This window comes from Phaenicophaeus curvirostris, chromosome 4, assembly GCF_032191515.1.
Source record: "Phaenicophaeus curvirostris isolate KB17595 chromosome 4, BPBGC_Pcur_1.0, whole genome shotgun sequence".
In the NCBI taxonomy this organism is placed as follows: domain Eukaryota; kingdom Metazoa; phylum Chordata; class Aves; order Cuculiformes; family Cuculidae; genus Phaenicophaeus; species Phaenicophaeus curvirostris.
The window spans coordinates 60,360,301-60,384,030 of NC_091395.1; the positions used below are offsets into that span (position 1 = coordinate 60,360,301).

At 35.2% G+C, this 23,730-nt stretch overlaps 1 protein-coding gene across 12 annotated transcripts in view; it reads right to left on the minus strand.

Moving 5' to 3' along the window:
* Nucleotides 1–3,423: 3,423 nt before the first annotated feature.
* SLIT2 (slit guidance ligand 2) overlaps nt 3,424–23,730 on the minus strand; it is a 258,279-nt gene continuing 237,972 nt past the window's right edge. For 8 of the 12 annotated variants that reach the window (XM_069856242.1, XM_069856241.1, XM_069856249.1 and 5 more), the window contains 8 exons: nt 23,406–23,499; nt 21,468–21,605; nt 21,135–21,375; nt 20,673–20,803; nt 13,748–13,902; nt 8,231–8,519; nt 5,168–5,379; nt 3,424–4,086 (listed from right to left, as the gene is read on the minus strand). In XM_069856242.1, coding sequence (XP_069712343.1) covers nt 3,845–4,086; nt 5,168–5,379; nt 8,231–8,519; nt 13,748–13,902; nt 20,673–20,803; nt 21,135–21,375; nt 21,468–21,605; nt 23,406–23,499 — 1,502 coding nt within the window. In that variant the 3' untranslated portion in view covers nt 3,424–3,844. Of the gene's footprint in view, nt 4,087–4,739; nt 4,829–5,167; nt 5,380–8,230; nt 8,520–13,747; nt 13,903–20,672; nt 20,804–21,134; nt 21,376–21,467; nt 21,606–23,405; nt 23,500–23,730 lie in introns of those variants that run through there. The other 4 variants (XM_069856251.1, XM_069856247.1, XM_069856252.1 and 1 more) reach the window with 4 other exon arrangements.

The window sequence follows — 23,730 nt, forward strand, 5'->3', positions numbered from 1 at the left end:
CTTCTGGGCATTTCCTTCCTTAACAGCAAGCTCCTTTCCAAAACACACCACTCTCCCCCTCATCTCTTAATCATCACTCATCAAAACTAACATGGTGACATCCACTTTCTCTATTACCTTGCTACTATCCCTGCAAGATCATCAGTTCTGCCAGATTTGTTATCATCTGTAAAACCTCTGCATTCTGGTCTTTCCAGGCAAATGCCTTTGTAACATCATGTGAATATCATACTGGCACCTACACAGAGCATCTTATTACAATGATTCTTGTAATACTAAGCCTCATGGTATCCCCATATGGCAATAAATACTATGCTGAGTGCAAGGCAAAATTGTTATTATGATAGAGCTTAGAAAATAAACTATATCCCAAAGCTTATCCAAAGCCCACCAATTATTTGCTTCAAGCTGTATTTCGATCACTGCATATCCATCTTCCCCAGAAAATTTAATTCAGGCTGCAGAATATGATTCCATATGTGATAATTCCTGTTCTGTATTGACTTTCAACATCAACAAAAGAAGCAATGACTTTTGTTAGTTTCATTCAAGAAGAATGGTCTTTTTCTGATATTCTTTCACATTTTTGTCATCTGTGAGATGACAGTAAGAGCCGAGCATGAGCCAGTACAAATTAAGCAGCATTGATATGCTTTCTCTTTTATAGCTTTTAAGAATACTGGCAGAAAATGATGGAATCTGCAAGTTTCAGTTTTCTTGGTTTCTGATGAAAAAAGAGTTTAACAGTATGCAGTGTTAACTCAAAGTGAGGAGCTTGGTCACTGTACTGTTGTATGCTTCAGACCCAATGCTGCTAGTGCATTTTATTCATTACATCAGAAGCAGACTGTATAAGTGGTTCCTATAGCAGACAGAAGATCCTAGGAGAGTAAACTATTCCCTGAGCATTGTGTTAAAAGCTGCATAACTTGTTTTTGAATGGAAACCTATGTGTCCAGAGTGTTCTACGCTTAACTAAATTCTCCACCACGTTACCTATGCCTAAAGCTACAGTTCCCTCAGATCCCCATTTCCCTTTTGGGGAATACAGCTACAAGGCAGTCTAATATCGAAATATTACAAGAAACTTGATTTAGGCATGATAAAGGTGTCAGGGTGATCCATCCTACTAAGAAAATTCTGTCTTGTCATGCACAGGTGCACACCTTGTTGACGCTTAAGGACTTTCAGTGGCAAGAATACAGGGCCACTCAGTTTCTAAGGTGAGTTGAGTCACTCTTCAATATAGGTGCCAAAGTTGTTTGTTGGAGGGGATTTCTTTTTAATTCTTAAGTTTTTATTTGGTTCTGCTTAGAGACCACAAAAAAACACCCTGTCTTGATGGCCTCAGGATCACTAGTAGCTGCTAGCATTGCTTGAATACCAGTGCAAAGTTCCTCTTTCTCTGTCAGCATGAGGACAGAGTGCAGTCCAACTCCAGATACTTGGTACACGGATTTTGATTATACACAGAAAAATAATACCGCTTATCCAAGAATGCTGTATTATAGAATGGTTTGGGTCAGAAGGAACCTTAAAGATCATCTAGTTCCAACCCTGATTCCACTAGATCATTTTGCTGAAAGTCTCGTGCAGCCTGGTCTTGAACACTTCCGTATGTGAGTACTGTTGTACAAAAAATGCCGCCTTCTTCCTCAAAGCTACCCTTATTTACAGACAATAATTTAGAAGTCACAGAAACTGCAAAGAAGGCCTCACGCTAAAGGCTGTTTCATTGGCTATTTAGACAAATTCTAAAGTGCACTAAATAAAAGGCAGAAGTATCTGTAAAAATTATATTACAGAAGAGAAACCGTGTTAAGTATCATTCCATCCCGTTGCTTACATTTAAAATACTTAGTCCAAGAGTAGTGAAAATTAATCCCTCTGCAGAGTCCAATTACTTGCTGACACAACTGTCAAACTGCCATTTATACAACCATTAAAATATTAGGATAGACTCAATTTGCCTCTTCATGCAGTGTACTTTATTTATAAGTCTTCTGTTAATTTTGGTATGAGTTCAGCTGTGTTTGTAATGAACTGGCATTTCCAGATGTCTCTGCATGTAGATGTGATAATCCCAAGTTAATTTCTTCTTCAGGATTTCAGTAATGAATACACTAGGATCTAGGGTTGGGTTTTATTCTGTTTTTTTACCAAATATTCTTTGCAACTACAGAAGTTTAGTTAAAGGCTGTTAGACAATTTAAACTTCTCAGAAGAATACAAATAAAAGCTGTTAATGAAGTAAATATCTGTTTAATTTACAAACATCAGTAGCATTACTGATATCAGTCCAAATAAGACAAAGCACACTGCATTACACATGTACATCTAACTTTTTTGTAAAAAAAAATAATAAAATAAACTTGAAAAACATCTGCATTTTTACAGGGTACCCTGGGTTTTACTGGAAGGACACAACCCACTATTGATTACCAATTCTACATTATAATTTAGCAGCAACATGTTAACATGGGGAAAATTAGGGCAGTAAAGTAGTTTTATTATTTGAGGAAAGTCACAGTTCTGGATAGCACAGCTTTTTTTTCTTTTATTTTAATAAAAAGGTAAAAAGCTCCTATAAAGATCTACCTTCTAATGTCATTTTCTACACGCCATCTTATTTTCTGTAAGTACTGAATATAGGGAAAATTAACTTCTCTACAATTGCCACCTAGTGTAAAGACATTTTCTGTCATACATTACGGGTTCTTGGAAGGTGTCCTGAATATCTGCTGTATGTGAAAACTGCAGATTGTCATCACTTTCAGATTCAGTGACACCAAGTGGTCAGATTCTAAGGAAAAGAAAAAGGAAAGGGAAGGAAAAAACAGACCAAAAACATTTACCCCAAGACGACATGCTACGTTAGTTCTATTGCAAAAAATCCTGATTTTTAACTCCTTTTAAAAAAAATAATTAAAAAAAATATAAAAATACTGGGACAAATATAAATTAATATATATTAAAGCATTGAAAAACAGTAAAAGGGATGGCCTAAAAGGGTTAAGTACAATGTACTTTGATACAATAAATATTTCTCAATGAAACCCAATACTGTATAGAGTTGTTTAGAACTCATAGAAACAAAAATCCATATTATTACTAATTTATCCATCAATAATCTATTTTTATCATCCCCCAAACATTTATATTACAAAAAATTAATACTGGAAAAGGGCAGATAAACACTTTTATATGCTTCTTTTGCTAACATGCTGACATAAAAGTATACATCATCAGGAGATTTCAGGATTATAGTATATTCTCGTATCTCCATTTCCCATCCATTAAATGGGAGCCCATCTTCTCAAGATGCTTAATAATTCCAAAAGATAAAATGTATTTCATACAATAGTTATTTCTGTATAATCTAATTCTTTTACTTGTAACGCTTCCTCATCCATAGGTAAGTGATTGGTATGGTCTGTCAAGACAATAAAACATACTGATACGAAAGTGAAAAAAACAAGCCTCATGTTCTGATCATTATTTCATCTGTGAGCTTTTAAGTTGAAAGTCACATGTATATAGTGTCAGTGTATCTTCAGCATGTTATAAAGAAGAATCCATGTTAAAAGCAGTTAAAGTTTCCCATTCTGTTGCAATGTTACCAGGTCTTTTTTTTTTCTTCAAAGCTCCTCTTGGTTATGAGAAGTCTCAGTTCAAGCACTTGAATCTTTTTTCAAATGAAGAAAAAGTCTTTATTCTCATAATAAAAATAAGTCTGTTCTGTATTTTACAATATATTTCAAATATTTCCACTATGAAGCATTAATTAGTCCGACACGGTCAATAAGTATACAACATTTTCAAAAGACAAGTGTGACAGGGACACTTAGGAGGGACAATTTGTACAGCCACACTTCACCACTTTTTCAACCTCATCCACAAATGATGACCCGTCAGTGCATTCAAAAGAATATTTCCGTCTCTTGCTCCTCAGTGGTCCACAGCACTGCCCGGTTGAACATCCTCCTTTACATTCTAGTCTCGATACCTTCTTGGTCGTCTGGCACGCAGCATACCCTTGCTGCTTTTGGTAGTAATCTCTGATTCGTTCCCCTCGACAAGAGATTTCTGTAGAAAACAACATTTAAAATGAGAGATACACATTTAAGATACAGGTCAAAGAATGGCTGACATTGCTAAAGAAGATGTGTTTCTAATTGCAGTTGGAATTGATATTTTAAAGTTTGACTCAGACTTTATATTGGAAAATAGTGGTTCTACCAAACATAATTTGATTAATGCTGAGTTTTATTTCCTATACCTCCTATTTTCAGCAAAGTTTATATTATGTATATGTAAACCATAAATACAAAGCTATTACAATGACAAGAAAATTGGAAGTTTAAATCTTTTCCTCTTTTGTAAAAATAGAGATCTTCTGTTCCTACATTGCTTGCAGCTGGTTCTGTTTACCATAGGGAAATGTTTCAGAGACCATGCAATTTAATTTATTAGACCTGGAGTTTAATATTATTCAAACTATTATTTAATACAAATTACATTCCACTAACTTCATAAATTACTGAGGTATAAAAGCATCTAAAAATGAGACATCTGTTAGAAGTTCTACAACCATATTCCTCTATTCTATTCACGTCTATGTACAACACAAAATAAATGCCATCTGGGGTAAGGTAAAGAGAGGGAGAGGGAGAGCTCTGATAGACAAAGGAAGAAGAAAAAGGTAGGGAGAAAAGTCATCCTGTTTTCATCCATCTCACCTGCATAATTCGCTGTGATAAATCAGTTGAAGCTGAGAGGTCAAAAGTAGAGTTTGTGATAAAACTAGGAGCAGAATCATTGGATTTGGCTTCTCAGTTGCAGAAGGCAGAGAAACAATAAATACAGAAAGATACAGCAGGTAAAAGGTAATAGTTAAATATAGTAAAAATGTGTTTCTGAATAAAGTCAAAAAAGAGAAATGTTTTCACAGCAAAATATTTGATGAAAAAATCCTCAAAATGTAAACAAATTCATGGTAAAAGTTTGATTTTTCTCTCACTGAGATAAATTCTTATGGTAAAAAAAAACCAAACAAATGTGTGTGTTGTGGGGAAAAAAAAGTTGGTAATGTTTTTGGCTGTTCATGTTTTAATAAAAAACACTCTTTTCTAAGACCAAACCAACATGATTTAAAAATTTTCATTACCTTGATCACAGCTGTCCCCTGTGTATCCGCTGCTGCATTCGCAATATGGTTTCCCAAGTCCTGAAAGCCTGCATTTGCCATGTTTACACTTGATGGATTGGCAGGGGTTAAACAGCTTTTCCTCTTCATCACAGAGGACTCCCCCATGTCCCTGCAGGCATTTACAACTGTATGAAAACGCATTGATTGGCAAGCAGGTACCATGCACACATCTACAGGGGAAACAAGCCCAAGAGAATAAAAATAAATTATTCATCAAAGTTCAGGGTAAGCAACATTAACTACAGATACTTTGGACTGTACTCAGAAGAAATTGCTTTTGTTTCTAATGGACTTCATCAGTGAGATGCAGTGAAGTGATTTATAATTGGTATGCAGGTTTACACAAAATAAACTGCAGTATTAGAACTCTATTTCACCAGAAAACAGCCACTGTAGATGTGTTATGGAGGACTTTTAAATGCCACAGTTATTAAACCCAACATTTGCTGTCTACCTAAATTTTCATCATGCTTTTAAGAAGAACACAGCAAAATCAAGCCCAAATGTAATCCACTAGAATTAAGTAGAGAAAAATGATACTTACCAGAAATTCTAGGTCTTATATAATTTAAAATAGTCATATTGTCAGTCATGAAGTATGGGGCTCCCAGCACAAAGACAAGTCAGGCACTTCCTAACTGAACTTTTCTGACCCAAGCAATGTTCTACTAAGAATAACATTAATTTTGAAATTTTTTGAATTACATAGTCTGTATTTCTGGAAACTTTTTGCTTTGTGCTCTACTCCTTCAGTACAGTAAAAAACTGAAGAAAATGCACTACATTAACTTTGGCAAACTGGCATTAACTATTTAAAACAGTTTCAGTTTATAAAAGTCAACAAGTTCCACTCATCAGTGAAATCTACATTACAGTTCTCCATCTGTATCCTTAATTCTGTGCAAATGCCTTAGGCATGGTGTAACTTGGAGGAAAAAAAGAGTATGGGAAGTCATTCTCATCACAGAATATTTAAATGAAAGGCACAATACAGCCTCCAGTTACCTTCAACTTCCCTATTATGTAATAGTCTATACTTTCAAAGTAATTATGTTCCCTAAAAAATTCCAAATTTTTCCTGTGGTTAAAGTCTGATATTCCAGGTCTGTTAGATTAAGCAACTCCAAATTGAACGATTAGACAGTATCACAAGGCAGATGGCTTTTATTTAGTTTTCATTATGTTTAACATTTGATCTGTTCACCACTCACAAAACAACCACTTTTAGTACATCTGATGTACAAAGTTACTCAGGTGACACTTACATCATGTCATACTCTATACAGAGGGATAAATATCAAAAAAAACAGTTCCCTGTCAGGATCTTTGGTAAAGTTCTGCTTGATTTAGAAGATGATTACATCTTAGCTCATGCCAACTCTCAAACTTTTCCTTCCACCTGTTCCTTAAAGCCCTAAATTTCATGTACAGAACGGAACATCAGGCTAAGCGCAAACTCTCAGGCACACTTTCATCTTATCTAATTTTAGGTACCTATGTCAGGAACCCAAGTTAGATGTATAATTGCCATAAGCTCCCCACACAACCATGGAGAGAAACTAGCTTATCCAGAGGGTGATTAGATCACTCTGAGGTCTAACTTACTCTTTAGAAATGTGTTTATTCCTTTACTGACTGTAGAGCAAATTTTGTTCACTAGGTTCCTAAGTCAAGCTGAGGTGTATAGTTCCAAGAACCTATACTAGTTGAATTTTCAAGGACACTTCAATGAAATTCTTTGGGTTTTCTTATTATAGAACTTCAAGGTTATAGTTCCATGTTATTTTTGACCACTAAAGTATAAAATAGATGCAATAGACATCACATTTGTATTTTTTATCCTGCTATGACTTCCTTTCTTTATCTCTTAAGTTACTGTGAAAGAGGACAGGGTAAGAAAAACACCCACAAACAATGAAGTGCTATAATGATATGACTCAAAAATTCACTGATGTGGCTTTGGAAAGAGATCAAAACTTAACAGTCCTGAAAGAGCACATAACCATCATAAACAATGCTAATGCATTGTAAAGCATGCTAACTAGTGTATAAAGCTTTAAAGGGTAGACTCTCCACATACACTATGTGAAAAGATCACTTAAAGATAATTTTATATGGCAGTTGAAAATCATCTTGCTCTTCGGAAACTCAGGCCACTGGTCCCCGAAAGACAAAAGTTACATAGGTCAGGGCACTGGTGAGAGCAAACAGAATGGCATCTTGCTGCGCATGACTAATAAATGCTGAAGAACTTTAGACTTCTGAAGTTTCTGATCATCTTGTGCTGGGACACCCTGAGCCAAAAAATTGAATCTGTCTCTATATTAAATTTAAAAGATGCATTTGCATAAATATCAATAATTACATATACCTATATATACATATCTTCTGTTCAGTCTCTCCACATATATATATACACACACATGACCGTCTCTATAAACGTACATAAAATGCCCAACCTAAAATGTTCTAGTCAAATAAGAAAAAAAGAATTAGCATGCACAAACTTAAGCAGATGTTTACCGTAAATCTGTTTTCCTGCTAAAACCTGGGGTATTGTGAAAATATGAAAATATTAGATCCATCTATTGTAACAAGTTTTTAAAATACTTTAGATGATGATGATAATAATTCTTCGTTCTATAAAATTATAAATAAGCAAATAGATTTCTTTTTCCATTTGCAAATTCTTCTGAACACTTTCTGTACTAAATGTCATACCAACACTTGCAACAGTGTCACTCATTGCAAAAGTAGCCCAAACAGAAATATTCAAGAGCATATCCCAAGCTTTAGATAGAAATTTAGTAAGATGTGTATCTGCTCCCCTAAACTTGCAATTTTTTCTCATAAAGTATGTGATAAGAATATACTATAATCTGGATGCTGTTTTCATTTTTACACACCCAGGATATTTTGTTTCTTGCTGAAAGAAAGTGTGAACTTTTAAACAAAAAACTATACATAACAGGAGACACATATGCATATTACACTACAGTTCTGATTTGAGGAAGGACATACTTATTTCCAAGACATGGGTCATTAGTTTGTTGATCACAGAGGGGTCCGCTCCATCCTCCCTCGCACTCACAGGAAAAGCCTGACTGGCTGGTAGCATGGCATGTTCCATGCACACAAACTTTCTTATGACAAGGCTCACAGCCTGGCAGAATTCCCACTTGCAGTGGCACATTTCTGAAGTCCTGGAGTTCACTGTTGATATACAGATTACGGATGCAACCATGGAAGCTGGTGCCATTCTGTCCTGGAGACTGGCGTAATGCTGCTATGTTATTTTTCACAGGCATGCCTAGGAGATGAATAATAGCAAAAAATCAATGTAAATTTTGGTACAATTTTCTATACTATTTTCCTTATTTTTTAAACATTTTTTAAGAAATGTTTCTTCCTAATTAATTTTTCTTAGACATTCAGTCTACAACCATGAGCAGCGATCAAGTATGTGGAAATTTTCCTGGTTGTCAAACATCCATGAAAATCAGCTCCAGACCTGTAGGCTCAAGGTCCAACTGAAGAGATGTATATAGGACTTCACATGGGAAGCTCACAACTGTGAAAAATTTCAGATACAGGCCTACTGCAATTAAATCCAGGATAGTAAATTGTTTGTGAATGGTGGAAAGGCAAATGTTGTTGAAATTTAGCAGTTAATGCACAATTTTTTGAAAGCTGCTAAGATATTCAAATCCAGAAGAATGTACTAGGACCAGCTCATCAATGTGGAGCTCACATATGCATTTCAAATGTGAGATTTTGCTACTGAAAATTCACGGAAAGAAAAGCTTAGCAGGAGGAGTGAAGTTCCATTACTTCCACAAATATTTTTGCTCAGCGTGTCTCATAAACAGATTAATAAAAAAACCCACTCATAGTTTGCCATTACAGTTTAAATCAAAGACAATAATTCAACATCCAAATTTCTATGCGTAGATACTTCAAGATAGTGTGAATGCCCCTAATATTGACCATTTTCAGAATAATTTCCCTGTTACAGACTACAGTTGTTGCAGGTGTATTTGGAGCAGGAGGTATATGTGATGCAGTTACCCTGTTGTGATTAGTTAATCATTTAAGGCTAATTCAGAAGGAACATTACTGTTAAACATTGTTTCCTTGTAAATATGATGTTTCTTTACCCTCTGTTTTTTGCTTTTTTTTTAAAACTTATTGTCAACATATTTGCCCATATTAGTTAGTCTTTTAAAACATTACATTCAAATAATTAATACACAAAGTCTTAAATATTTCCTGAGAATAATAAGTAAAGTAAATCAAAGCATACTGAGCATTAGAAAAGTATCTGCTTACCTGAAAATAAATATGCTTCTTAGCTGCACAGGTTTATTCATATACAAAATTACAATTTTCATTCTTATACTTACATAACCACAGAAAGAGATACTGTTCTGCATTGTTGCTCCTCAACCATGCAAACTGATACTTCTAATGGATTTATATAGTGACTCTGAACAGTTAAGAGTAATGCAGAAGCACTATGCAATCTAATGAAGTAGACTTGCCTTTCATTTAGATGTTATTGTCATTTCATTTGTGCTAAGCTTCAGTGATAATAGAAATGAACAATATTGCATCCATGGTGCTGAAGAGCCTAATCTTCTTTGATCTTATCAATTAAGTAAAAATAGGCTTGGGACTATTATATTAAAGGACCCCGCTGCAAACAATCATTATAGTCCATTTCTATTCACCATATTCTCAAAGTCCAGATACAGGGCAAAGTCATCAAGGCCTCCTCACCCTAACGTCTCCCTTGAAAGCAACAATCAATGTTTAGGCACGTGGCTTGAGGTGTCTAATAGCAGAATAGATGCACTGAATTTATCCACTGTAAAAATAAAAGCTACATAAAACTAAGTACACCAACTCAAAGTTAAACTAGATGTTTGACTTGTATCTGGAAATTTAGATATGATTTCTGGGAGGCATATAAGCACGTATCACACCAGATAATACGAGGTATATAACCTCTAATTTGGAAGACATTTGGCAACACAATGCAAGTATATATGCAAGCTTTTAGCCTATACACTTCTTTTTCTTCTTCTAGCACGTTACCAAATGCCAAAAGGCCGAAGTGTGTGCAAAAGCTCCTTATATTCTTTAGCAATATTTCTTAAAATTAGATAAAGGTTCTTCATCAGTTAGGAAAGAACTGCCATAGAAATGATGCTGACAAATATTTCAGCTCTATTTTCCAAAACATACGAAAGTAGTTCTCACTTCCCTCTAAGCTTTTGGTCACTGAACCTGACTACAGGTAAAATCACTGCTCAAGGAGACAAATGGTAACATCCCTATTAAATAATAGTCATGCAATAGCACTGTCAAAATGTGCTCATACTAGAGGCTGCCAGAACAGAGCAGGCACAAATGAAAAGCAGCTGATGCTCTAGCTGTCTCAGAAATAGGAGCTTCCGTGAAACAAGGTGCCACTCTCAACTAGTAAAATATGCTCTAATTTCCAACAGAAGAATGTGAAGTATCAGAGAAGTTTCTCATCCCTTTGGAGAGTTTTTGAGAAGAAACAGGTTGTTCCTTAAGACTTTTTACAAAAGCCACGGACTTTCAATATGATTTTTCTATTCTAGAAAGGTTGAAAAATGTCAGGTGTGTGTATTCTAACCACACAACAGAGCCATACAGTTGGAATAAGGTCAGAAAGAGAGAAGAATATAAATCGATTATAGCCCCCTTTCTCTAACAATAAAGTTAAATTACCCCTTCCAAACCAACCCAAATATTGTTACCCCAGAATGACTTTGTTAAAAAAAAAGCGGGGGGGTGGGTGGGGGGGAGGGGAAGGCAGAAAAGGAGGGAGAGAGAATGAGAGAGAAAGAACCATACAAGGGCTTGCTGTCAAGTCTGAATTTCATCCTGCCAGCTGAGGTGATGCTTACCAGAAATGCCATTTTAGCAGGAAGGTGATAAGAATAAGTGTAAGTTCCATGATGATAGAGGTGTCAAACTAAGACTCTGGCAAAGATAAAAATACTGCATAAAATCTTAGTGAGAATTTGAGTTCTTAACTGATTGAAATGTGTGATCAAATTCTCTAAAAATTCTAGATACAGTTGGATAAGAGAAATGAAGGAATCTCAAAAAGATGGGTAATATAGAAGAGTGATAAACATAGGAATGTGAAGGATAAAAATAGAAGGAACACAGGACCTCTCTAAAGAATATGCGCTACGGTGAAGACGACTCCTAATCTTAGGAATCAAACCACTACAGGAAAAGATTATTTCCAAAAAATGTCTCTTCTGATACTTCAAAATGATAATGTAGATTAGTATAATTCTCCTATTGGAGGTACAGATCTGCAAGGTGAAAAAGCAAGGAGAACCATATGTCACAAATCAACAAGCAAGGGTTAGCACTGCACAGAATAAATGTTTATAATTGGCAGTCTAGCCTCATTTCATCAAAAAGCGCCCATAACAGACAGGGGAATCAACCAACTAATTAAATTTGCCTTAGCAGTCATTAAAAAACAAACGGATGTTGACACTACAAGTAAGCAAGAACACAGTGTCTTATTAGAATCTAGGGCCATCTCTCCTTCCAAAAAATGTGGTATAGGACACTATGTAAACAACAGAAGGGATAAACATGAAAAAATGCAGACGTGCTTCTACAAGGTAATCCTCCTCTGAACATTCATGATATGAATTGATTTTAAAGGCAGCTCATACATTTGATAATTTTAATTCTTTTCTCTGCTGGTGTGGGGAGTGATGACTGATGTTAAATTCTATCTTGTACTTCTTCCCACCTTAGATAAAAGGAGGCAATGACAAAATCTGAAAAGATTTGACAAAAAAGCTGAAGTGTTTCAAGGGAAAAATGGGGATTTTTAGAGACAAAAATGAACTTACTTCTCATCACTTGTAATCAAGACACTTGCTATACTAGTATAAACAGACTACTCTTGATGAGTTATCAAAGCAGCTTCCTGTTTTTCTTTTCTATCAGAGATAAATCTAAGCAACCACCCATAGCTTTTCTGTATATTCAGAAAGAGGATAAAGAGCACCTTTTCTAGAGAAAACAAGCATTGTATGAATGTACTACTGGTAGCATAATTTTTTGCAAAAAAGCAAGATGCTCAAGCCTAAAAACTTATTCTCAGACACAAAACAGTTCTTAAGAATTACACAAAATGAAAAAAGAAATTAGTTATTCATTATACAGAAAGAACAGATCAGAAGGAGACTCCTTACATGTCTTCTAAAAAGTGTAAGGTTAAACGAAGTAGGAGATGAAGACTGGTCAGCAGTATTTAAAAACCATGCTGAATCTTTTATCACTAAGGACTTACACTTGCTACCAAGGACAGCAAGAAGGCACAAAGTGGTGGCTTAAGTTTCTGACTCTTTGACCTAGGTTATGTAGGCCCATCAGAAATTCAACAGAAACAGCTGGTTAAAGCAGCAGGCTTGAATCCATAATTCTGCAGAGTAAATTGCACCAAATGATCAAAAATGTTTCAAATAGTTTACCTCCACAATCACCTACTACCAATTTTACTGAAATAAACAATTCTTCGTCTCAAAACAGAAAAAAAAAAGCCCAAATCAACAAACCCTGACACATACTGAGGTGCTACTGTCCAGTTGGTTTCATTCTTACCTAATGTCATAATTCCTATCAGCCCTAAGCAATAAAATCTCTGGATGAGGACAGGCTGAGAAAGTTGGGGTTGTTCAGCTCTGAGAAGGCTCTGAGGAGATCTTATAGCAGCCTTCCAGTACCTGAAGGGGCTACAAGAAAACTGGGGAGGGACTTTTTACAAAGGCTTGTAGTGATAGGATGAGGGGCGCTGGGTATAAACTGGAGAGGGGCAGATTTAGACGAGACATAAGGAGGAATTTCTTCACGATGAGCGCGGGTGAGGCACTGGAACAGGCTGCCAAGGGAAGCTGTGGATGGCCCATCCCTGGAGGTGTTCAAGGCCAGGTTGGATGGGGCTTTGGTCAGCCTGGTCTAGTGGGAGGTGTCCCTGCCTATGGCAGGGGGGTTGGAACTAGATGATCTTTAAGGTCCCATTCAACCCAAACTATTCTATGATTCTATGTGTCATGGTTCTATACCTTGTTATCATTTCCTGCGCGTATCTGTACAGTGAAATAAAAACTTAAAACAAGATCAAAACAGAATGCTACTGTTCTGCACTTTCTAAATATGCATTACTGAAATTTCAGGTAGCTAAACAATGTCAAACACTATTCTTCAGTATGATAAAAAGCTATGTAACATTAGAAAATTACAGAATTTTACTGCGGGCATTAAATAGCCATAGTGATAAAACCACAGTGATAGAGGTGCAGTTTGAGGACACACTGTTTGGTTAAATTGAAACTATTGAGATTAACTGTTTAAGTTTCATCCTAAGGTGTTATCTCAATGCATGAGTTGCTTACCAAGTGTTTATTAATGTATGTAACCAGAGTAAATTAGCTACAATACAATTACTAAGAAACAGTAAGATCCTCTTACCTCCTACATACAGCGGAGAATCAAAATTCAAAGTGGATTGCTTGGACAAATTGGTAATTATCTTGGGGCTTCCTCCATCAATAGATAAAGACAGAATCTGATCCATAGCTAGCAGCTCCACAATGTGGAAATTGCCATCATTAATAGTTTCCACACTGCAAAATAAACATTAATATTAATTTTAAACAGTTGATGGTCTGGTTAGAATGGTTTTTGATCTTCCTGAAGAGATAATACAGACAGCTTCAGAACAGAACTTCTCCATGAGTGCAGTCTCCTGAAACTAGATTTTAAGCAAGGATATGCATGTATGCTTAAGAGCTAGTACAGTATAGTTCCCCTTCAATAACACTCTATTAATATGGATTGTAAATTAATGGCCTTTTTTCATTCAAAGTTATTCCTGTCCTCACCAACTAATGAGTTGTGTAAATATAGATGATATTCTAAACATCAGTCAGAATACATTTACTAGGCAGGAAGCCAAACACTAGAAAAGTTTGGAGTTCTTCTGCAACAATGATGAGAAGGCTGGAACACCTCTTCTATGAAGAAAGGCTGAGTGAGTTAGTTGTTCAGCCTGGAGAAGAGAAGGCTGCTAGGAGATCTTACTGAAGCTGATCAATACTTAAAGGGGGCATATGAGAAAGATGGAGCAAAATTTTATACCAGGGCCTTTAGTGATAGGACAAGAGGTAACCACTTTAAAAGAGGGTAGTTTTACATTAGATAGAAACTATAAAGTAAAAGATGATGACATAAAGAAGAAACTCTTTAATGTGAAGGTGGTGAAACATTAGACAGGTTGCCAGAGAAGTTGTGGATGCCCCAGCATTTGAAATGTTCAAGGTAAGGTTGAATAGGGTTTTGTACAACCTAATCTAGTGGAAGATGTCTCTGCCCACAGCAAGGGACGTGGAACTAGATGACCATTAAAGGTCCCTTACAGCCTAAACAATTTTATAATTCTAAACTTATTTAAAGAACTTATTTGCACATGTGCATACACATGTGTGTATCCTACATGTTGCATAATATGGGGTTTAAATATTTTGCAAGTATGAAGGCTTGAGTTGACTCTAGTAATATGCAAACCTATTATTTCATGGAAATGGAACTGCATGAAACCTTAGTTCTGCCACACAAAATCACATCATTGGTCAGGACAGCTCTACTAATGCTAGCAATAAAGTAATATCTTATTAGGCATAGTTACTTCTGTGTTCGGCTTCTTACTAGTACAATGAATACTGTACTTTTTTTTTGTTTTTTCTTGTTCACATATGCCTTTTCTTTCTTTTTACTAACAAGATACAAACCCCCTAGTAGGAGAACGACCAAAAAGCATCACACAGAAAAGTCTTCTTTCTAACATAGTTCTTATGCTGTGTAAGGACAGGCCTACACAAGCTACTAAGTGCAAGAAGTGCTTATCAGCCTCCATATCTACACATCAAATGTTTAAGTGCAGAGTAACCATTCTGCACTTGAACACAGTTTAAGTACACCAGAGAAGGACGAATCTTATAACTCAGTTCTGGGGCTGAATATATCATTGTACTTACATAACTTTTAGCCTATTTTCCACTAGAGAATTAAGAGCTGAATGTATGGCTGCATGGAAGTTATGACAATGAACTATACTCCAGAGCTCAGACATAACCATTCCCATGAGAACCTTTATTTGCTGCAGGGAACCATCAAATAAGTGAGCTTATGCCTTTGAAAAAAGTTATTTAAATGAACCAATTATATGATAGCCTGAAATGGACTAACAGTTGTATAGTTGGCTAGCTCTTCTCAACAGTTAAGCAGTATAGATTAAAGGAATTAGCTTCCTAAATCTCAAGGCAAAACCCAAGCAAATTGCCTTATAACATCCTTAGTGACATTTTAATTAACCTAACTGCTTTTGTCCTGGAACAGATCAGAAGCACTCACATGGTCATTTACAGCTTCTTAGCTATCTGTTACCAACTCAAACTATGTGGACAGATTCAGTTCAATATGGATAAAGGTCTGCATGGTAGCATTCAGGCTTTACACAAACTCAGCTCTACATGGAAGTGCAAACACACAATGAAGCAGACACTGGCAGAATAAACACTTTTTGGGAGCGGGCCCGAGGGGGACTGCTGGGTTCCACAGGGAGAAGGAAAAGGTCAGGGTTCATCATTCCTAAAGAGTAAAGTCTGTTCAAGGGATTAAGAGGTCTCTTTACTGTGATCAAGCAATAAGAAAAGTGTCAGGAATAATTTATTTAACATATTTCAATGAATCCAGGAAAAAAATTTGCTAAGGAATCAAATTGCACTTAAAATGCACTTAGGTAAGCTAGAAATTCTAATGTAATATTCTTGTTCCAAGGAAACTTACATTATTTTAAAACTTATCAACCTTTCATATAATAGTATTTGAAAGGATGAGAGCAACAAGAAAATGCAGTTTTATAGCAAGAGGTCATTCCAGGAATGTATAAAAGATAACGTGTGAAGAAAATGTGTCTCTGTTAAGAGCGATTATTAAAAGCTTCTTGTTTAAACTGTTTTACTGGTAAAAGCTGACTGCAGAAAGAGAAGACCTCCTAGGTAAAAGTGGTTTAAATTAACAGGAAAATAAGCACGAGGCAAATCTGTGCAATAGTTCCTGCCAATGCACCTACAGTACTTCTAGCCCACTTCCACTGGAGAAATGAGAGCTGAATGCATAGATCTTTGCATAGATCCTAATGAAAATCTGTAAGAAAAACTGATTTAAAGCTTCTAGAACTCTGTAGAAGAATAATGATTTGGGAAGAAAAAATCCTGTATTTCCAATAAATACATGAAAACTAATTTAGAGAATGAAAAGGGCTTTTTATTTGTGTGTGTGTGTGTAAAAAAAATTTAACATTTAAAAATGAATGACCACAAAGAACAAAACTGAAGTGGATCAACTTTTCCCAAATAACCATCTCCAATGATTTACTTTTTTTTTTGGCCTTTACATTGCCACCAACTCTTCTTGTTATTCAGATTGACTGACAAACGCTTTGGGGATTATTACATTCTGCAGTTAGTTCCCATTGATAAAGCAGTTCTCATTCACTCTACACAGCTAGACTGCTGTTATTGTTGGTTTTCCATATTTATCATGATTAATTCATCTGGTTGTAACTTTGCTTTGCCACTACTGCAAGCACCATTTTAGCCTTTACAGCTCCCATCTGACTCCTTTACAAGACACCATTTCTTGACTGCCATTTATATTAAAAACCTTCTATTTATAACTTCTATTTAAATCTCTCTATCGGCTGTGTTTTTTTTGGTTTTTTTTTATTTATTTTATTTTGGCATCTGTTTCAGGCATCTCATCATTGTTCAGAGGAGTATGACTTTTCTAATTTTTTTCCTATGCTATCCACAAATCATCATTGCCTCAATTAAATCTGTAATTCTTTTCTGTCTTTTTTACCATAAGCAACTTCTCATCTTAGTTTGCAAACTATCTACTCTGTTGTCAAATAATTCTTACACATTATGAGTTAAAATCCTGTTGTCTTTATTATATCTGATAAACACAATACACCAACTTGTTTTCTTTTATAATTCATCAACTAGTTTTACTGGGTCTAGCTGGGGCAGATTTAGCATTCTTCATAATAGCCGGTATGTTGCTGTGTTTTAGATTCGCGGCCAAACCAATGCTGAAAATGTACTGATGTCTTAGACAGGGCTGAATAATGTTTGCACAGTGTCAAGGCCTTCTCTCTTTCTCACTCTGCCCGCCCTGGTGAATAGATTAGGGGTGTGTGTGAGGTTAGAAGGGGACACAACCAGGCAGATGACCTGAAATAACCGAAGAGATATTCCATGCCATATAATGTTATGCTCAGCAATGAAATGGAAAGGAGGGAGGACTAGGTAGGTGAATCGTATTCTGCTTGTGAACTGGATAATCATCAGTCTACCCATAAGAGATGGTGAGTGATTGCAATTCTAGCATTTGTCTTGTTTTGTTTCCTTTCTTTCTCCATCCACTTTTCCTTTGGTTATTAAACTCTTTTTCTCTCAACCCATGATTTTAATGACTTTTACTCTTCCTTTGCTCATCCACTGTCCCACTCAGGGTGAAAGGGGAGGTAAGTGAAAGCCTGTGTGGCACTTAGCTGCCTACCAGGGTTAACCCATAACACTATTTTCTGATATTATTTTAGCTATTTATAATTTTGGTAAAATTCAACTGTTTCTTCTAAGATTTTCCATAGTGAAGGGTGTCTGAAACTGTACTTTTGGGCTGCAGCAGTACTTGCTGGATCTGTGCTTGCCACCCCACTCAAAGAGAAGGTATTGCATTAGCTTGATCAAGGCTACATGGACAGAGAAAGAAACTCTGTGGTTCTCATTCAGGAGAAGCAAAAAAATAAGCCTGCAGAGAAAGAAGAGAAAGAGCTAGGACTGGGCAAGAATCAGTTGGAATAAAGCAAGAATCAGACTAATAGATGGTAGTGGATTGTAAGCAAAACAGGACTGGAAATTGTGGCGAGGAGGAGACCGAGACAGACAACAGAGAAGAGGAAAAGTGAATCAGGAGGTTAATGCAGATCATGCCTGAGCAGATTTTGAGCAAAGATGATCAGATCTAGCTGGTTTAGAAAGAAATAAAGGGAGGAAAGAAAACAAAGGGAGGGATCAAAAGAAAGAAAGGAAACAAGACAGGAGACAGCTTTAACAGGTAACAAAGTTACAGAAAGACAACATGCAATGAATGGGTGAAAAGAAGGTAAAGAGTGGAAAACAGTAAAACAGTAAGAACTGGAAAACATGGATGTCTGGAAACAAAAGTTAGAAAAATAGAGACAGGTTGGAAAGGATGAAGAGATTAGAGTATATTGTGAAAAAGTCTTGTGCTACAACATACCCCTTTCTAGAGCCTGGAATAGAAATGAAATAATATCCAATTTGTACAGTGATCTCTAGATGCACAAACATCTGTACAATGTGGTAATGTATACATGGCTTCCAACATATGCACCTCTCTCAAGGGCAAAAGACTTCATTACAATTGATCTCATTACCATTACATGACAAATTTTCAAATATCTCCTAGGAACTCACCATCATGCTTATTTGAAGTGACAGAGAGGTTAATGATAATAATAATAAAAAATACAAGTGTGTATCTACACTAAACAACCATGTTGCCATGTGACACCACTACATTTCTAATCCCCTTCTCTACTGCACCTGCATTCTCCACTTTCACATAATTCAAACCTGCTCATCAACTACGTAGGGGAGATGCTTCTAATTGTGTTGTTGCACTAAACTAATTTGGATTGTTTGTTAACTGATTTTTTTTGTTATTAACCCTGTTTACATTTATGGGTTTTAGGTTTAGCTGTGTTAGTATTGTTTTCTAATCTTTTTCTAGGAAACTAAAACTGACAAGTGTGAATAACCAGTATATATTACATTCCATTAATACTGGAGAAAGTGTTAAATTGATGAGAAGGAAATACATGTATATAATATAATTCTGATTCCTATTGCTTCCTATTGTCAAACAGAATAGCTGTAGCTGTCAAAATAAAAATCAACAAAATGAATTTAAACTCCTGACAAAACAATCTAAACTTCTTTAGCACTATCACAGACACAAAAGAGAAATAATGTTATATTGAATTGTAGTCATTGAGAAAAGTGAATGTTTCACACGATTTTAAATACATTAATTTCCTGTAAATTCTAATTCTATTTTAGCATATGAACATTTATACATTTAAATACATATACTATTTGCACATGTTAAATCATTTCAAGAACTGTAAAAACACCCTTATGAAATACATATTGCATCAGAAAATAAAAGCAACCTTAAGATGCTTATTGTAAAAGGCCATGTTTTTAGTAAACAACTTTATGTTATATTTTATAGGATTTTTTTTTCTTTCTCGCGGAATGCTTTTAGTAACAGACTAAAACCACTCTTCCCTTGGTGTTATTACCTAACAAAGTTTAGCAGTTTCTCTGCTTTGAATACTTAAGCTTTTAATTTTATATTGCCATTGGAGTACAATTATTTCTCAAAATAATTTATTTACAAAGAAATGTCCCTAATGGAATGCAGAACAATGTCAGATGCTACCAACTCCAGTAAGTAAATATACACTAGACATAATTTTAGAAAACAAAGATGTAAATACAGCAGAAAGAAGATTCAAGGAAAATTCACATAACACTTCTCCTTTATTTCTGAATGTATTTGTACCAACAATAGGGCATTCAAGGCCAAGAAATGACGCCTGTTGCCTTTTTGCTCACTCTTGCATGTCTGTCTGCAAATTCTTGATAAGTTACATAAAAACCTCCCCAGAAATTCAGGTGGCAATTTTTTAGAGAACCCTGAAAAATTATAATCCAGAACCAGATCTGGATTCTGTCTCTTAATGGCGTAAGCAGAAAACATTCCTTTTTCAAGGGTAGTGCCTATTTACAGCATCAAGATTTTAGCTTATTCTTCACTTGCCAGGGAAAAGCTCCACCTTATATGACTGCTTAACACAGAAGAAAAGAGAAACTTCCATTAAATTTTTGTAATACAGTATAGTTCTGCACTTTACCCTGTACTCTAGGAAATTATTTGGCAGTAACATCATGGAAAAAACTCCACTTCCACATGTGAGCTATACTCAAATGTATACATGTTCTGCTAAAAGCTGACTCTTACTCCATTTTAATGGATCAAATAATGCATCATCTTTCTGAAATAACTGTATTAGTTATTTTCCAAGCCAGATCATGTCTTTTAGCAATAGGTATCAAATATCTCACAATGCATTCATTTGCATATATTTCTTTTAACCATCTATTAAAAAACATGACTTTGATATAAGGAGTTAATACATGCTTTGTTTCAGTTAGAAATTTGTTTCATCTGGGTTCACCTGTATATAGCAGAGGCTGGATAAGATCCCGTGTCATAACTGACCCTCACTCTACCGCGGTACAGCTCTACTGCTATATGATCTTTATCGCCTTTGTAGAGCAGGATCCCACTGTCTTCATCTGTGGCAATCTAATTAAAGGAAAGAAACACTTAGAAAGAACTAAAAGTAAATATTAAATCAAAATGCTGTATTAAATGACACTATGAATTTAGTCATACGCTATTACTTCACTAGAAAATTCTTCCTTGAAAGACAACCTGACAAAATCCTTTCTCTTCCTATCAATTAAACCCAACAACTCCAATATGAACACAGAGGTATTTCAGTGACTCTCCTAGATATTTAGCTCCAACTGTGAAAAGCTCTTTACATGAGCCAATGACAACTTTGGCTAATTTTCCACACTATGAAAATTCATTTACACTCTTTTCCAGATCAGAATCTGCAACTCAGTCTTACCTGTAGAGTGATATTAGTTTGGGGGTGGATCTTGGCAGAAGGGATTTGTAGATAGGATTCTTTGTTGACAAAGTTTATACTGATCAGCTTTTCACATTTCTCACCCTGGTAGCCTGATAAACACTGACAGATTGGTTCACTCTCTTTTATAATACACTGGGCTCCATTTTGACATTCATAATTATCACAAGGGCTAGTGCGAGGTAGAACCATTGGTGGTGAAAACTCACAAAACAAGCCACTAAAAGCAAACAGAAGAAATTAGTATCTCCAAAAAAAAATCAACTTTGACATAAAACATACATGCTTGTACTGTCTTCAGATCTTTCTCACCTGTATCCTTCTGGGCAAATACATGTATATCCATTAACTGCATCAGTACACTGCGCTCCATTTTTACATTTGTTGTCCTGGCAGTCATCGAAGTCAATATCACAATGCTCACCTACATATCCAGGTGTGCAATCACATCTGTGAAACAGTAAAGCAAGTACAATAGAACGGTGCCTTTTAACAACAGAGTGAGCTTATGACAAAGTTAAGAAGTACTGAATTGTTTGCAACTCAAAAAAAAAAAGCGCTACTGTGAATTTGTGTGTAAATACTAAGTAGCTTAATCAGGGGGAATCTGCACAGGTAACGTGAATACAGATTTGTTACTTATATGTTCTTACTCATCTGCCATTATATTGAAGAACTGTGATTTAAATCTAGAGAGGTCTCATGAAGAATTTTGACAGTTCTTCTTGGAATTTATGAGTAATACAGAATGCTACAGGATGTTTTAGCTAATCAATATGCTTAGTTGCTGAAAATGAGACAAATAATCCAAGGCTTGTATTGTACTGATGGATATTTTCATTGTCAGTGGAACAGCTATGAATGGAACCAGTACTCCATTTACATAGTTTAGAGGTTATGCATAATTTTTCCCCTTGTTTTCCACCAGCCTGATTTACCATATATAGCTCCATTGTTATTGAAATAGCAGAGGTCTGTAAACACATCCTATGCCCTCCTCAAGCCCCTACTGAACTAGAACAGCATATCCTCAAGACAGTATGTAATTGGGGTGATATTTTTTTTGTGGGATTTTTTTGCTTTGTATCTTCCTCTTCCCCCCTTATCTCTTGCAACTCTGTTTATGTTAATTGCATTTCTTCGGGGAATTCTTACATATTAGACTGAGCGAATGCCTGGCCCTTTGTGAAAAATGAATGGAAAAGGTTACAAATTCATGCATATAGATGATTTTATTTTTTATAAACGAATATGTATGCAATTGATTTCATTAGATCTTGTGATTCCCTCCTTTGTGTTGTTTCTCTTAGTATTAAGAATTTGCTTTAAAGTGCCAAGAGTGATTTTAAATAGAAATGTAACTATAAATTAAGTACTTCAATCAAATGGCTCAATTTTTGTTCAACAACATAGATGAATAGGAATAGTAAAAAAGAATATAAAGCATGATATTAAAAAAACTGACTGAGATACCTGCCTGAAGTAGCTGCATGACCTCTTTTCTGATTTAAAATCTTAGAAAGTAACATGGAAGATTTTCCAGTTGAAAACTATAAACTTCATTTCATGTTCATTTGACTATTTCATATATTTGAGGGGTTTTTTTGCCATAGTTTAAATAAAATGTCATTTTGTAAGACGTAGGCATGGTGATAAATAATCTGATTTTAGCACAAGAGCATATTATGAATAAAACAGGTGCTTATGACAACAATTGAAAGCAGCAGGTGTCCTGTGTTTATTAATCTACAGATTATTTAAAACAATTATAATCGTGCATACTAATTACAATAAGAATACAATGCAATTAAAGATTAGTCTTCCTGGTGATGAACTTCTTTAGTTTATAAGTTCCAGTATGCCTTCCTAGTAATCTCTTTCACAGTTACCTTTTAGAAAGCAGTATAATTATTCCTAGTCAATTGAATGCAATTATTTTCCTACTGTCCAAGATACTAACAGGGTTTTGTGTAGACTGCCATATAGACTACTGCTCTACTGCATTCCTATTTAAAATTAGAATTGGATTTAGAATTGTTAAACATCAGTACAATTCAGTAAAACACATTTAAGATAATAATGTAGATTTACTGAAAATAATAACCTATTCTGCCATAATGCTTGATAATAACTGAAATAGGTATTTTGAGGAGACAACTTCCATTAAAACAAAAGGAAAAGAAATTAAGCAAGATAAAAAAATAAAAACTTAAGACTCAGTCAGAATATGAAAAAATGTTTTAGACTTACTTGTATCCTTTGGGTGTCAAGATACACTTTGAATCATGCTGGCAAGGATTCAAGTTTTGAGCACAGAAATCTAGTTTCTCCTCACAGAGCTCACCTGGAATATAATGTACACTGTCAATTTAGTGAAAATATCACAGTGCCCTGAAAATAGCTTTTTCTACTTTAAAAGTAACTGCTACAACTTTTTTTGTTAAACTAAAAAAAAGCATACTTCATGATGCAATAATAAATACTACCTTTACAATAAATACAAATAAATAAATAAATATCAATACATACATAATAATGATCAATACTAATCTTGCTGATAACTCCTTTATGAAAA